The 16285-nt window shown below is 35.5% G+C and overlaps 1 protein-coding gene across 3 annotated transcripts in view; it reads right to left on the reverse strand.

Annotated features, from left to right (window-relative positions):
• Positions 1 to 16285, reverse strand: part of CTNNA3 (catenin alpha 3) — a 394612-nt gene that overhangs the window by 289870 nt on the left and 88457 nt on the right. For all 3 annotated transcript variants that reach the window (XM_015866262.2, XM_032445274.1, XM_032445275.1), the window contains one exon: positions 12390 to 12593. In XM_015866262.2, coding sequence (XP_015721748.1) covers positions 12390 to 12593 — 204 coding nt within the window. The remainder of the gene's footprint in view (positions 1 to 12389; positions 12594 to 16285) is intronic.

Consider the following 16285-nt stretch of genomic DNA (forward strand, 5'->3'; position numbering starts at 1 on the left):
AAAATACATCCAACTAGAAAAAATATATATATCTATAGTAGAGGAAGATTAATAGCCACAAATGAGGAAAGATAGAAGACGAAACAGTAAGAGAAGTAAATATAAAAGGAAGTTCCTCTGTAGAGGTGCTGCTTAGGCAGGGGCTGGACTAGAAGATCTCCAGAGGTCCCTTCCAAAAGTTCAGAGATTCTGTGAAAGAGATCCAGCTGTGAATAACTCCAAAGAACTTGACAAAAGTATGCCACTGGCCAGCACGGTAGAAGGTTAATAAAAGCAAGTAAACTGGAAGTCATGAGAATAGGAAGGTACAGATTAAACTGATCATTTTCATTAATCACATACAGTCCTCTGGGGGAAGAATAGTTAACACAATGGCATCTAGATTCAACACACTGTCTCCTTTATCTGCCATGGCAGAAAAAAAGATGAATGTTATGCTGCATCAGAAGGGTAGGATAGTAATACACAGGCACATATAGAGAGAGACATTGCCATATGAACTGGTGGCATGATGTCTTGAAAGAAAGAAGTATTCTAGCTGAAAACAAGGTAGGTACATTAGTTTTTATTCTGATAAAATGGCTCTTGCTCTGAGGCAATAAGTCTCAAAACAATAGGGTTTTTTTGTTCTTGTTTTTTGTTGTTGTTGTTTGTTGTTGTTGGTGGTTTTTTTTAATGCATCTTTTACTGTTTGTTAAAGCCCAGAGAAAAAAAAATACTCTGCTCCCAGAATTCATATAATTGCTCTGCAGTCAGATATAGGTGATTTAGGGATGATGAGGCAGACTCTGTGGGTTGAAGAATATTATGAATCTTTTCTAATTTCTTTTAGGGTAGAGTGGAAAGGAGGACTGTTGAAGGAAAAGATTAACCACTTGCCTGTGGGTAATATGGCTCCTTAAAAGGAAAAGCAGCATAGACTGAATAGTTACACGTAGTTTGAGGTGAAAAGAGCCTCAAACATACAGAGTCTAGTCCTGGCCAGAAAATTCACCTACAACAAAACACTGATAAATAACAAGTGAGGAAAACAGAATGAATCATAACAGTTTATGCAACTCCTTCTTTTACCAGTTTACTGAGCTTAAACAGTAAGTCAAGCCTGAATTTCTTCTATAGAGTGCAGAAGCAATGAAATACTTCCTGCCTTGCTGAAATTCTTCCATCTCGCATGAATGTCAGTAGAAAAAGAAAATAGCAAAACTGCGTAGAGGAAAAGTGAAAACTTCAAAGAGGTCATAATTTCATATTGCATATAAAAAAAATTGACAGCATTTTAAAAAAGCGTATTTTTTCTACAAAAAGTATAAGGCATTGTATTGCATGTGGGTGTCATTAATATAGGCAACAATGAAAAGCACAACATAAAGTATTCAGCAAAAAAAACCCATTCTCTTCAAAAAGTTTAAAGACCCCTCTAAAAAGATATACGTACCAGATGCTATACAGCTCTCCTTTTTATATCCACAGAAATAAGTTTCACTCCAAAAAAAAAAGAAGAAAAAAAAAAAGAAAAAGAAAAGAGACCTTTTAGCTCTATTAATGTCTGTTCAAGTTCTACCACTGGCCTCAGCAGATTTGACATTTAAAAGTAATTGGGATTTTGGTCCTTCTATAGTTGAGAGAATTAACAGCAGAGCAAAGAATTAGTTTTACTTAGCACAGTTTGAGAAAAGCAATAGCCACAACACAATGCTGAGCACACAGTGAGATACTTGCCTGCAACGTTCTGAAATTTCTCCTCTACTTAAAAACATATTTATTGAGAAGAACATCTCCTTCTGTCTCATACTGAAAGAGCCAACCCATTCAAACAGAGATTTAAAATCTGAAATTGGAAGCCTTACAGGGATTGGTCCCTCTCAGTCAGAACTGAGCCTGACTGAGGTGTCCCCCCTACCTTCCCCTAACGAGAAGTAAAAAGACTTTCAGCCACTGAAGGTATGTCGTATCACAACACAATTGTGAAAGAGGAAAAATCCTATTCTGCTAGATAAAAAAAACAAAAAATCAAGTGTTGGTCAGACAGTGCCTTCTGTGCTCACAACATATCCTTTCTCCAAACTTGTACACAGGCTGAGTATTCTCAGTGATTTTAAGATGCGGAAAATTGAACATAAATACCATAAGACCAAAAAAAAAAAAAAAAACCAAAAAAAAAACCCAAAACAACAACAACAACAAAAAAAAACAGTATGTATTTCATCTCTCTGAAAAATTTTCCAAGAGATGCACAGTCCCAAGCTTCCAAGTTGAGAAACTCCAGGCACAGATCTCATGTGAGTAGGCTCAGCTGTGCTCAAAGAAAGGGAATTCTCCCTTCCTCCAGTAAGGCTCCATCTGAACAAGAGCTAACAGAGACCAGTAACAAAAGTTAGCAACCCTTCTCCCTGCCTCACAGCCAAAATATAACACTCAGTAATATTCAGTAAATAGTAAACAATCAAACAGCAAAAATGATACCATCAATCACATAATCCCAGAACAGAAGTCAGAGCTTATATAACAGTCCATAGATCAAAAGTGTCAGAATAAGTTAATTTTCTTTTTTTGTTGTACTTTTAGGAACTTGAGGCTATTTTCAAGGTTGCTTTATGCACTACTTCAGCACAAGCCAACAAGATATTGAATGAGAATTCATTAGTAGCTGGTCAAGTGTAAATAGTACATCAATCATGTTATTTCCTTACTGTCGGCAAATTTAATTTCAACTCAGGAAAAAGCCTGTGTTTTAAGCACTGAAATATATCACATAAAATAGTGACATTTGATAGTATGTTTTTAGATTCTCAAGCCTTTTTTCCACAAGGAAAAAAAAAACAGCTTGATACATAATGAAGCCCTTCTTCCTTCATATCTACCAAACACAATTTGGAACAAGAAGGAAAAAGGAGTTCCAAGTAGAGCAGATGAATGAACTACAGTTTATTCTAGAATAAATACATTAGTTTGTGTCTAACACTCCAGTAGAACTTCTGGAAGAACTGCTCTCTTACATCTTATATTTACAAGATTTCCACCCAATAAATACACATATTCTGTGTTCTCTATTAAATGTCAACCATTCGCTATATAAGGATCTTTCATGTGAAAAGATGAACAGGTAGGTCAATTAAAAAGTGAAAAAGTGGCACACACTGACATTCACTGATGTTTGCTGAATGCTTTCAGAAACCAACCAGTGAATGTGAGCACAGTGAGGCAGTGGATTGTATGCCTTAGCAGTAGAAAAAATGACATGAAAGACAAGCCACATTCAGCATAGCCATGCACAGCTGTCACAATACAAAATGATGATTGTCTCTATCAGTGCATTCGTGCAAATCAGTTAACGGTGATGACTATGTTTAAAATTGTATTGTGAGGCTGATGATTTGTTCTATCAAATAGCATTCTCGCACTCTTTCTTTCTTTTACTTTCCATGGAAGAAAATGAGAGGCATTACTTTCAGAATGAGCTGCATATTAAGTGCATAAAGAACACAGTTAGAGCATAATGTTTCACAACACATAATCTGTCAAGCTGGCTGTTTCTCTGCCTGTTAGCTGATTTTCATTGGGCTGACTAACTGTCAGTTATAACAGTCTTCTTTGGAGTCAAAAGAAAGCAAAGTAGTATTATTACCTTTTCAATAAAGACACTAGGAAAAGCAACACTGACACTTCTATAATTGATTATTATTAAACAATGCATATCAAACATTGAGTATAATGGTGACGTTTAACATTAAATATCATTTGTTGCATTTGATACTAATATTGTTAAGTTGTTGCAAATTTTAGTCATAGATATAAATTTGGTAGGGTAAAAAAGATTCTCCCTAACATGATCAGATTAATCACTCTCTGTCATACTATTTTCATGCCAACAGCTTATGGGGAAACTCTTACCACATATACAAATACTATCAATAGCTGCTTTTGTATATCCATCCTACCTCAGCTACTGAGTGAAAAAGAACTGGCAAAATCACAGAAGGAACAGACTAGTCTGCAGGTAACCTGAAAACCGTCTGAAAGCCCCAAATTTCTGCCTTCTAATTTCAGTCCAGATTTGACCATTGCATATGAAAAACAACCACCATTATAACTGCACATTAATCTAAGAAAAATCAGTTTATGGTGAGAAAATGCACAATGAAGACTGGGAAAAACAGAGGAGAAGACACAACTTTCACAAACAGGAGATGACAATGGTCCAAAACTCCCACAGGTTCACTGTGGTATAAGGTTCTCCTGAGTACAGAGCTACCTCTCAGCAATCCCATTGTACTGCTTTCAGACTCTCATTTGTTTCCTCTAGTCACTGAAGATGCACCCAGAAAATTCAAAGGACAGGATCGCAATACAGCTGTTTGCAAGCAATGCACAGCCCCAGATTTATGGGCTGGCATATAGCTGTGTCATAGATATAAACAAGCTCAGCACCACAATAATAAATGAGAATTAAAGTTTCTACCCTGAATTAGCAAGTCAAAACAAAAATCTGTAATATCAGTCCTCCTTCTGGTTACTTCTTCAGCCTCTCCATTTTGATTAAACTGTGGTAGCTATTTGGAGACTCAAAATAAATGTCACAAAAGTATTTTTTGTCAATTTTTTTTTCTCCAGAAAAGGTAAAATCAAACTTTTTTGTCAGTGTTTACAAATACACAGAAGCATGAACTGCATCAACCATTTCAGCCCTGACCTCATCAGGGATAAGAACAGAACATCCTCCCCACCAAGACACAGATGATGCTCTTACAACAAGATTTTCCTTTCTCTCTTTTACCAGGTACTTTCAAGGGAATCTTATCTACCACTGTTTTTAACCTCATCCTTCATCATTTGGCCAGGAGCAACACACCCAGCCCCAGCAGGACCACAGTGATGCCTTACACGAGCAAAATGTATCAGATTTCTTCAAACACTTCTGTAAGGGCCTGACAACCCCCCTCAAACAGCAAATTACACTAAACACTAATGTCAGAAAGAGGTAATAGTAGGCCCACTGTGGAGGAGACGAACTATAGGAGCAATGAGTCAAGTTAAATCTGTGAAAACACTTCCCACTGTTCTTTCATATGCCCTTAAAATTCTGCACCAAGCTCAAAGTGCAGACTCACACAGAGCTGCCCTCCATCCTGAAAAGGAACAGTTTGAGGTTCTAAGGGATGACAAAGATGGGATTTCTCAGGCAAGATAAACTTTTTGCTGCTCTATGCCAATGTACCACTCAGCAAAGCATTAAGTTGTCGCTTGAAGTTCTTATTTTTTCCTGTTCATGTGACATTCAAACTGACTGTTAATCTTCAGTTCTCCACAAAAGAACTAAATATATTCTGAAAGAAGGGAACAGGGGGAATTCCTTCAATGTTTTTTTCCTTTCACAGACTGATAACTCTTCATATTGAATGTTAAGGTTTAGAAAAAATTAGAAACACTGAGTAGAAAAGATAATCCTAGATTACTGCTGAATACAGCTTCTAGTTAGGTAGCTGGCTTATCCTTTTGTTCCATCTTTGTATAAATTTTCTTTAATTCTTGCTACTGGTAATGGAACAATATTAAAAAAAAAATAAAAAAAAAATCAGGGTAGCCTAAGATCGCAAGGATTATCCAGTAAGAAAAGTAATTAGAATAATTAACTTTATTTAATGTATGCTACTAATCTTTGCAGCTGTTTGATTTGAGACATGCATTTTCTCCACACACTCTACAACCAAAACAAAACGTGCCAGTTGGCACCACAAGCTTACAAATAACCACAAGAGGCAGTTCTTCTGTTCAGCTGATCTTGAAAGGGCTTTTTTTTTTTCTTTTGCTGCTTTTTAAATGAATATGGTAAGAACCTGCCTTCTGCTTAATTCGTCAGCCTTCTGATCATATACTGGTCACAATCACAATGACATGAGAATACATACTTCCTTTTAATTTTTAGTTAATTAGGGAAAAGTAGCACATCAGATAAAGAACTACTGAAAAATAATACATTGAAATGAAAGGTAAAACAAAAGGGAAGTGCCAACAAATGATGTTTATGATCATGGAGAGAGACTTTAAAAGCCACATCTTAATTGTCTTTCCAGAAAAAAAAGAATAGAATTGTGAAATTTTAATTTAAATTCTCTGGTGTCCAGTCCCTAACTGGCTGAAGTTTTAAAATCACTGTTTTAAGTTCCAGCTGAACAGTAAAGAAAGAATTAGATTCTTCTGCAACCATTTTACAATACTGTGTTAATTTCATCAAAAGTCATTATAACTTACTTCATATGGAACTCCATTGTTATTTCCTCATGAAAAAGATAGAAGTTAAGCAAGAAATTACTTGACAAGTCAGATATAAATTACGCAGATAGTTCCACTTCAATCAGAGAGAAGTTACGTTTGTTGGTATAAGTGAAGAATTACGATACCTCATGTAGCTAGTATTTAAACTTCTTAAATCTGAAAAAAGTAACAAAAAAGTATTTGCTTTTAACAACAGAGTAAATTTAGACACATTTGAAAATTTAAAAGAAGTTAAAATTTGCTTAGGAAAAGGATCCTGTCTGATATAAATTTGGATTTGTTATTAATTTTTAATATCAATAACTTATAGCCTCCTGTAAAGGATCAGTAAACTTTTTTTAATAAGAATTTTTATATAAAATAGTGAATATTTTCTAATCTGAAAACAAATACAATTTAGAAATATGCTTGTAGAAAAATCAGCTACTCCATATAAAAACAATAGAAATGCATTCTGAAATACCAAACTTCAGCAGCATCTCTAGAAACTGCGTACTAACAGTTAGAAAAATGATCAGTTTAAGGTTTTTGAGAAAACAGAAAGGTGGTTAAGAAAAACTTCACATAATGACAGTATTTTACACAAACTGTAAGATATATACATATACAAATATATATATATATATATACACACAAATATACATTTATATATAGAGAGAGAGAGAACAGCTATGTGGATGTTCCAATAACAAACATTCATCATATTTTCTTCCAATGCTTTTTTATCACCAAAATCAAGGATTTATTTCATCATGGGAAGAGGAAATTGTACTTCATTGGAAAGTTGCTTAAAAATACAAAACAGTCTTCTGTCTGATATATTTCCTCTGCTGTTAGGTATATCAAACTGAAATTACAAACTACTGTACAGAATCATCCTCTACGGACGAGCTGGTCATACCCTACATTACTTCGGTGCAAGCCCTTAAATTAAGATCAGATTAATCCGAGAAATAGCTTGGTTCAGAATTGTTAAATGAAAAACAAAGCTTAAGAATGGAAAACCTTTTATCATATAACTCCAGTTCACATGGGATCCGAGTTTACCAGGAATTCTACAAGACTGCATACAGCCAGGTAAATTTAACTGCAGCTTATTTTTGAACTGTAAATTTGTCCAGGGAATTTGTTAGATTACTTTTCTCTTGCAAGCACACTAAAACCTTTTTCCTGAACATTTAATATCCATTTTCCATTTGACAAAACAACAGTAGAATAATAATTTTAAATTACACATATAAGGTATAAAAACCTCACTATAGAAGTATTTAAAGTCAAATTAATTAAGTACCTAGCCAATACCTAGCAAGAGAACATGTTTTCCTCTGTAAATACCAGCATAACATGCCATATGGACATACTAATTTTACTGGAATTATTACTTCTTTTTCCTGCAGACATCATATTTGATAAAGTCGTTAAAAACCCTCAGTAGACAAAATCTGAGTGACACTTTCCACCCACACATCATACACTGATATTTACATGGTTTATATTTTGTTACACCTGACTTCCAATCATCTCTATAAGAACAGTTTCAGAAAATAACATAAAAAGGATAAAAAAGATGCTTGAAGCCATTATTTCTACAGGAAAATATCTGAACAAAAGCACTGTTTGGACACGCTGTCCATAAATTCAGGGGAAGTAAAAGAGAAATCCTTAACCTGCCAGTAAAGACTACTCTATACATGAATAAAGCAAGGCACTGATACTCCATAGCACTCAAATTCATGACCCAAGACCAGGATTAAGGCACAGAACTATGCCAGCAATAAAGACACCCAGTTTTCCACCCTTTTTCTGTTTTTATGTTTCCAGTGTTCAGGTTTCCAAAAGTGAACAGCATTTGCAGTTTGAAATCTATACAGATGCAATTGCACAAGTTACAACTACCCAGCATTTCTTTCTTTCAGCCAGACCTTCCCCATCCATGTTAAGCCATGACTGTCCAACACACTGTTTTGTTGATTGCTGGTTTTCTTTGAGTAAGAGAGAAAACATGAAAGCTCAGCAGATTACAATTCATTCCCTGTCTTAGGTAACACCCTGTTATCAAACATACTTCCTTGCCTGGTGCCATTCTTGCATAAAATCCACTTGCTTAGATCCAAGCATGCCTCAAATACAAACATGTCTTGCATTGAGGAATTGTGGACACAAACCTGTGGTAAAGCAGAAAGCTTCAGACAACTTTCAGGGAACCCACAGAAATAAAGTTTCGCAGCTGTATTAGCAAAGTAAAATTGATTATTGGACTTCCCCCATTTTCTCCATTGTCTCAGTAAGAGACTGAAACCACCCCTGGTGGGAGAAGGAATGGTTTGACTACGGTCCTTGCCAAACTCAGTACATATAATACAGTAGCAGTACAGTAAGTAGCAGCAATCACCACCACCCATGGCACAAGAATCATGGGAACCTCCAAAACTGCCAACAAATTGACAGAGCTGTGATGGTTTGCACACCACGTGTCTGTTACTTGTGAGTGAGACACTTCTGTGAAATATATTTTTAACATAAGAAATGATTCTGTGGTACTGATGCATTTTTCAATCTGTATCAAGTTGGATAGTTTTTTTAAAAAGAACAAAATAATTTTGTTTTCCGAAACATCTTCTGATATAACTACTTCAGATTTGATACATTTTTCAGGATTACAAACTTTTTTAAATGGCAACAAAATTGCAAGTAATTTTACAGACCTTATTTGCCCCAATCGTAAGTAATTTTAAAATAAAAACCTAGTTAAGAAACAAGTGATTTGAAATATACAACAAATAAGAAATTGCAGTATCTGAGGAAAGTTATGAAGTATACTAGCTAAGCGTGAATAACAAAATACAGCTATACATTCAATCAACACCCTGAAAAATCCAGAGAAACTAATAAAACTCAGGAAACAACATTCCAAAAAACGTTAACTGAAGAAGTCAGCTATCATAATATATCCAACCTTCCTTCAACCTTTTCTCTGCCTTGCCTGAATAATCTAGCTAGTGATCTTTATTCAGATCCACAGGCGGTGAAGAATAATTACTCAGACATACCATGCCTACTAATGAAAGCAGAGAAAGCAGTACCTGTCATCCAAATTGATGCTCACTACAGCCCACTTTAACCCACATGCACAACTTACAACCCTATTATTCTTTTTCATCACCCAGGTGAGTGCATATCCCTATTGTGACTGGGAATAAAAGAAAATGGAAAACTCAAGAAACATGGAGTGAAAATTGCTGAACTCCAATACATTCGATAATTTTCAGTTCTGAAGTATGAACAGAGACATGACAATAGCTTGTCCATAGGAGAATACAAATGCTTATTACTAGAACAAAATGATTGCTCCTATAAATACATTATTATCCACTCACCATAGTATCATTCTACCACAGATAAGCTATCCAAATTCACATTAGTAATTTCTGCTATTTGATGTCCTGAAGTGCAAATGTATACTTTACCGATATAGATCTCTGAGCAAAATTCAGAGATGATAACAACAGCACACAAGTTATCCAGAAACATACCCCAAAAAAATGTCTTTTAAAAGAAATAGAAACACAACACAACTGAATTATTTTGTGGGTAGAAAAACCTTAAGCTTCTTGGAGACCAAGAAGGCCTCTACTATTTTCTTTATGTATCCATCATATCACCTCACTGTGATACAGCCCCTGTGATAAGTAGCCACTTCCATAAAAGGCAATGTCTGTTTAAAAGACACTTATTCCAGCCTGCAGTAAAAGCCCTACATTTTAATCACTGACCCCAAGAGGCTCTTGATTTTATGTTCTTCTGCCTTATTAGAGACTTAGAATATTGATAAGTAAAAAACAAATTTAGGCACAACAGAGGCTACATTCCTTATAGTATTTCAAATAGAAATAAATCATAAGTTCCTGTACATGTGTTTACTATAGTCAGACTTACAGAAACAAAGGCTTTGCTGAATTCTAGGTAGATTACACCCACAGCCTTTCCCTCAACCAGTGGGCTCAGCACCTGGTCATAGAAGATGAGGCTGGTCAGCAGTACCTGCCTTTCATGAACCTATGCTGGCTGAGTCTGATCCCCTGGTTGTCTCTCATATACTGCATGATCTCAATCAAGACAATCTGCTCTATAACCTTCCTCAAAATTGAGATGAGGCTGACAGGCCTGTAGCATTCCAGATCCTTCTAATCCTCACTGTAGATGGGCATCACATTAGCAAGTCTCCAGTCATCTGGGACCTCTCCAGTTGACCAGGACTGCTGATAAATGATGGAAAGCAGATTAGCCACCACATTCAGTACCTTTGGGTAAATACCACCCAGACCCTGTGATTGTCCAGGTAGAACAGCAGGTCTCTAACTGCTCCTCCTGAATTGTGGGGAATTTATTCTCCCTTCTCATCTCTGTATTCCTGCTCATGGGGCTGAGTAGCCTTGCAATAACAGGCCTATTGAACAAAGCATACCCTTGGTGGTTACATGGAAAGGAAAAATTCCACTCATGTTCAAGCTGTGTTGCAGAGCCTCTGTACCTCAGGGCACAAATACACTATGAGACCATACACTTGGACTCGCACAAAAATGTATTATGTAGACACTGAGACTTACAGAGCATGGCAATACAACCAGGGACAGGGAAAGAGTTCACCACCTATTCCTTAACTTATACTGTGTTAAGGAATGATTTGTATAACACATCTACAGCTCATTCAATTCACATTTCTAACATATTGAAATTATTAATACGAGAGTCCAGAAAGTGGCAATAAACTAGCACACTCTACTGAATTTACTCTCAATTTTTCTGAGTTAGAAAATCTCCTCACTGAAAAATTTACTTAATCCTGTCTCAGTAATAGCCATAAACAAACATTAGTGATAGTATATCCACTGAGTTCAGCATTAATTGCATAAGCAGATCAAAAGCACTGAAAGAAACTAAGAATATTTCAACTCACTCCTGCAATTTAATCACAGTGTAACAACACATTCCTTAAAATTTTCTGTATTTCTTCCTTTCTAATTCCCTTCTCATCCTTTCAACCTTATTCAGACAGTATGTTCTTCAGCAAATTATGATACTTTCCATTTTTGCCATATTTAAACAACTGCTACCTGACTTTAAGTTTGCACTTTGAACTGAGCAGTATATTCTTCATTTACCTTAGCCTGCATTGTGTAACTCTAGAAATATGATTGTTTCTAAGATAAAAAAAAAAAAAAGATAATCACAGTTTTGTTCTAAGAGTAAAAAATTTCAGACCATGTGACTTACAACCATGTATTCTGACTTCTTCCAAATATAATTCTACCAAAGGGTCCGTGCCACAAACCCTCAGTGATTTTTTTGGACTGATCAAAAAAAAATTAAACAAACATCTGTATCAAAATTATCTTCCCAGTGTGGTGAATGCATCTTCTTCAAGTACTCTTTTGATAAGAACTGCATACGTACAAGAAATGTTTCCAGCAGAAGGGCACAATATTAAATGTGTAATATTAAATGTGTACCCTTCATAATATTTGAGCCTTCACTGTTTCATCACGTAACAAGTAAGAAGTGCTATGTCCACTTTAAAAATCAAATAGTTACTTTAAGAAACTATATTAATTTTCTAAAACTCACAGATAAACTGGCCTATGAGAATTCCAGACTATCTGGTTTCAGGTTCACTGAAAATTCTAGCTTTCTAATTTAGCAATTAAGTCATTTCTGCCCTTGTAATTCAACGCTCTTGAACAAATCAAACATGGTGATGTGAACTCTCTAAAATTGATGATGAAATTTTTTTCCTAGCATAAGAAGAATGACGTATAGTCTGTCCTAGTTGTCATTCACAGTAAATATAAAATTATATCAACATATATGTCATACCTGTAATACAGCATTTTCCATAGGCCATATGACATAATTAAATTTTTACTCATTCTGAAGGTCTGTACTCAGCTTTGGTTTAAATTTATATAGACAAGTTTTCCGTTCAACCTTGTGAAGATCATGATGAGAAATGCAGGTTAAACTACAAGCAATTACAAGATAATCATGCCAAAATACTTCCACGTAATATATATTCACTAGAAACATTTTTTAAAAAGGAGAAAAATTTGGTTACCTACATTGTTTATATATTCAGAAAGCAGGTCTTGGAGAGCTTGACGGATCGCATTGCACTCAGCAATGATGCGTTCTCGATGGAAATCACGTGTGCAGGAAGAATCAGCTAGCAAAGCTGCCCCACTGATAATAGCTTCCAAACGTTTCTCTAGTGATGGCCTTATTTTCTCTTCACTCACTACATGAGGATCCTGGATAATCAAATGCTGGAAAATATTTTAAAAAAGTAAAGGTAAGAATAGCCAGCCTAATTAAGTTACTGCTTTGTTTTCCATCTGCATGAACTACAGCGACATTAGCTTTCCTCCACTTCCAACTAGCTCTTTTATCTTGATATATCAAAAATACTTTTGACTATGACAGATCCCAGTATCCTTGCCCTACAGGCACAGATCATTTGTAGCCAAAGCCAAGTTCTCTCTGTCAACCAGATCTCACTAGTTCTATTCCAAAATCCATGTTATCAAACTCTGCTTGCCTGGATTCAGTGCTAAACTGGCACCTGAGCTTTCCAGCTAGAGCTGTTTCACACCAAAGTGCCTCACAGAATAAGATAACACCTACCTGCTTGCCATGCTGGCAACAACGTAGCTGTGGTCAGAAGATGTCAAGTTGTCTCTATTTTCTACTTTAACTTGGCATGAGACTGTGTATTTTTCATCCTTTGCCTCAGTCTCTTCTACATTTGCACCTGTCATTTCTTCTACAAGGCATTTCACTAGAATCAGAAACACTATTTGTTTTCTTTATAAATATAGATCTTCTAGTGAAAATCAAGTATCTTACTACTTGGTTTATCATTCTTCACAATATTCCATTCCAAGAATAAAAGCTATAAACCTAATTTTACAGATAAAAAAAAAATCAAAAAACTGAGGCCCCACCAACTAGCCTCAGAGCCATGCATAAGGTATGTCTTAAAAAAGGCAGCTGCATGCCATCTTTACAAGTTCTCAGACAACACTATTTCTCCACTGAAAGTTTTATCACTGTTACTGTGAAAAAGTATTTGTTGAAACTGTTTCCTGTGTCTGTCAGCATTTCTTAACTTCCTTATTCCCACATATAGTTATTGTAAATTTTTAAAAGAAATGAATTTTATACTACGCTTTTATCTCTATGTACAACTATAACACTGGGTATGTGATATTTACAACTCAGTAATATTCCATGTTTTAAGCATCCAAGAATGGAAGCTCAGCTTTGTTTGTATGCCTGTAGGGAGGTCCAGTATCTCCCATATTTAGACTTCTAGAGATCAGAATGTCATCCATATATCAAACAAAAACAGCAGTGCCATCTCATCACTGAGATGTTACAAGAGCAGTCTGATGATTCTGATGTTTTTTAGTCTAATACAGACACACATCAGGGCAGAAATTTGCTGCTGCTACATTTAACAGGCTCAGTACCCACAAAGCACAAATAGCAGCTTTTGTTCAATGACTGTTTTCAGAGGACACCAAAGCACCCTCTAGCTTTTCACCAGCTATGATAAACAAAAGCCACAAAGTGTTTTGGAATGGTAAAGCTAATTATGTTTTTGTGATAAATACTCTAAGGAACAAGAAAGGAAGAGGTGACATTTTCATACATTACAAAAGCAAGTTTACTGGAGCTTCAGCATTCAAAGAAATTCAAACTACTCATTTTTAATCAAACTGAACATCTGAATTTGTCATTTCTGTCCAGATCACTAAGTCTACATTCCAACTACATCTGCTTAGCTGTTTCATCCATATTCTAAGCAGTCAGAAAAAACATTAAACAAGAAAACCATGCCATGTATCCCGAAGTGGAATTCAGGTCAGGCAAACCAGAATTGTAGGGGTTGGAAAGGACCTCTAGAGATCATCGAGGCCAACCCCCCTGCCAAAGCAGGTTCCCTACACCATGTCCGTCGCACAGGTAGGCGTCCAGTCGGGTCTTGAATATCTCCAGAGAATATGTGAATAAATGAATTACTTTTAAGCCAGAAAATTTTAAGTATTTTTCCATTTCAGATTTCAAGTACTGTGTTACATTTTAAAACATCTAGGAAATGGAACTGTGGTTATCTTCAACTTTGTTATTACTTTTTAGCACACTCTTACATACTACTGATGAGTTAAGGAGTTTTTCTGTTACAGGTTTAATTCTCCAATTAAACTAGAGAAAAATCAGACTTCATAATCTGAGTATTTTCAAATGAAGTATTTTAATACTGACATCAGGCAGTGCAGGTTATTTCTCTTATTTGCCATCCTGCAGGAGCAGTGTAGGTTTCCCTGTGTTCCACTTTCACTATAGATCCATAACTCTCAGGTAATCAGTCTCACTTAAAAGTACTCTTACTATTTAAATACTCAGTGCTTAAGGCTATTAACATAATAACAGTGGACATCAATCCTTCTTAAGTAACCTGTGAAAGTCCTTCTGGAGAGAAAAATTTCAGGCTCCTGTTCTACTTCATGTCAGAAATTTGGGCTACATAAACTCTAGTCAAATTTCACAGTGACCAGAGGCAAAACGTACTTCTGAGTTTCTGTCTCCACATTTGCCATATTGATTTGGTAATTTTCATACCACAGCAGAGCATCAAAAGTAAATTAATAATAACAGACCATGTTACTGCTATTCCAATTTACTATCGTCTATTCTGAGACAATAAAAAATCTAAAACTATATGAATTGGTGTCACTGAGTTTATGAATTTTTGCATGAAGTGACAGGATATAAAATTTAAATAGTTTATAAGTTTACATCAAGCATTTTTGCGCATCCAGTAGAAGCATCTGAGATTAAGTTAAAGCAGTAAGTAAGCATTTCCAAATTCCTGGGTTTTTGCTCCATTTCTTATCCAGAAACATACAGTAAACAGGAAAGGAGCTTGAATGTAAGCGGGAGGGAAGGAGACTGAGTACTTTAAAAAGCCAGCTAATTGCATATCCATAAAAACAACACACTCACCCTATTTTGTACCCCTTAATTATTTCCTGACTAAAAGATGTAGAAAACCAAAATATTCTGATTATGGAAAAAATAGTCTCACACAACTTCAGAGTCAGTGTAAAACTGGTATTAAGCCATAATTAGGACTTGCTAACAAAGCAAAGGAATAAAAGCAGTCCTCAATTTATACACTTTTGCTGAAGTAAAGAAGTTGGAGTGAGTTGATTAATTCTTGATAGTTATAACAAATTTGACTTTTGCAGTCTCCAAGAGATAAGAAATATTAAAATTTTTCCAGGGCTTGGTAGTCCCTGCCTATAAGGGGAAAATCCAAAGAAAAGAAAGAGAAAGAAGGAGCACCATTTGCTCTCCTTCTCCGAAGTATCTCCATATACCCCCTAAAGTCTTACTGGCTGTGAATGGAGTCAGATTGGTTTATTAGTTAATTAAATATTAAAGAGTCCTTTGTCCTTTTCAACAATAGCTATTTCCACATACAGTTGGAATTTTATCTAAAGACGTATTTCCTAAAGCATGAAGGTAGTAAGATACGGTTCGTTCACAAGTATAACTTAGAAATACATTAATATTAATACTGAGGTATCTATTTTTTCTGTTCTTTCTCTCTCTCTCTCTCTTTTTTTTTTTTTTTTTCCTTACAGAAAACAACAAAATGTCTGAACACAAAGGAACACTTCACCCTTTTTACTTGGAGGCAAGCTAAGTTACTTCATATCTCAAACATTACATGTTGCAGAAAATTATGGAAATGTAGTACAGGAAACTGAAAGAGAATGGTAAGAGGTGCCTTTATGGACTCCTAAATGTAGGGGAAAACAAACTCTTCCATCTGTCACCCCTTTAAGAAGGAATGCATAACTTCAGGATCAGAATTCAAATAATTCTCAACAGTGAACTTTGTTTTCCTACATAACATGTTTAATCAATTATTTACATAGGTCCCCAT

This window comes from Coturnix japonica, chromosome 6 (genome assembly GCF_001577835.2).
Source record: "Coturnix japonica isolate 7356 chromosome 6, Coturnix japonica 2.1, whole genome shotgun sequence".
NCBI classification, from domain to species: Eukaryota; Metazoa; Chordata; class Aves; order Galliformes; family Phasianidae; genus Coturnix; species Coturnix japonica.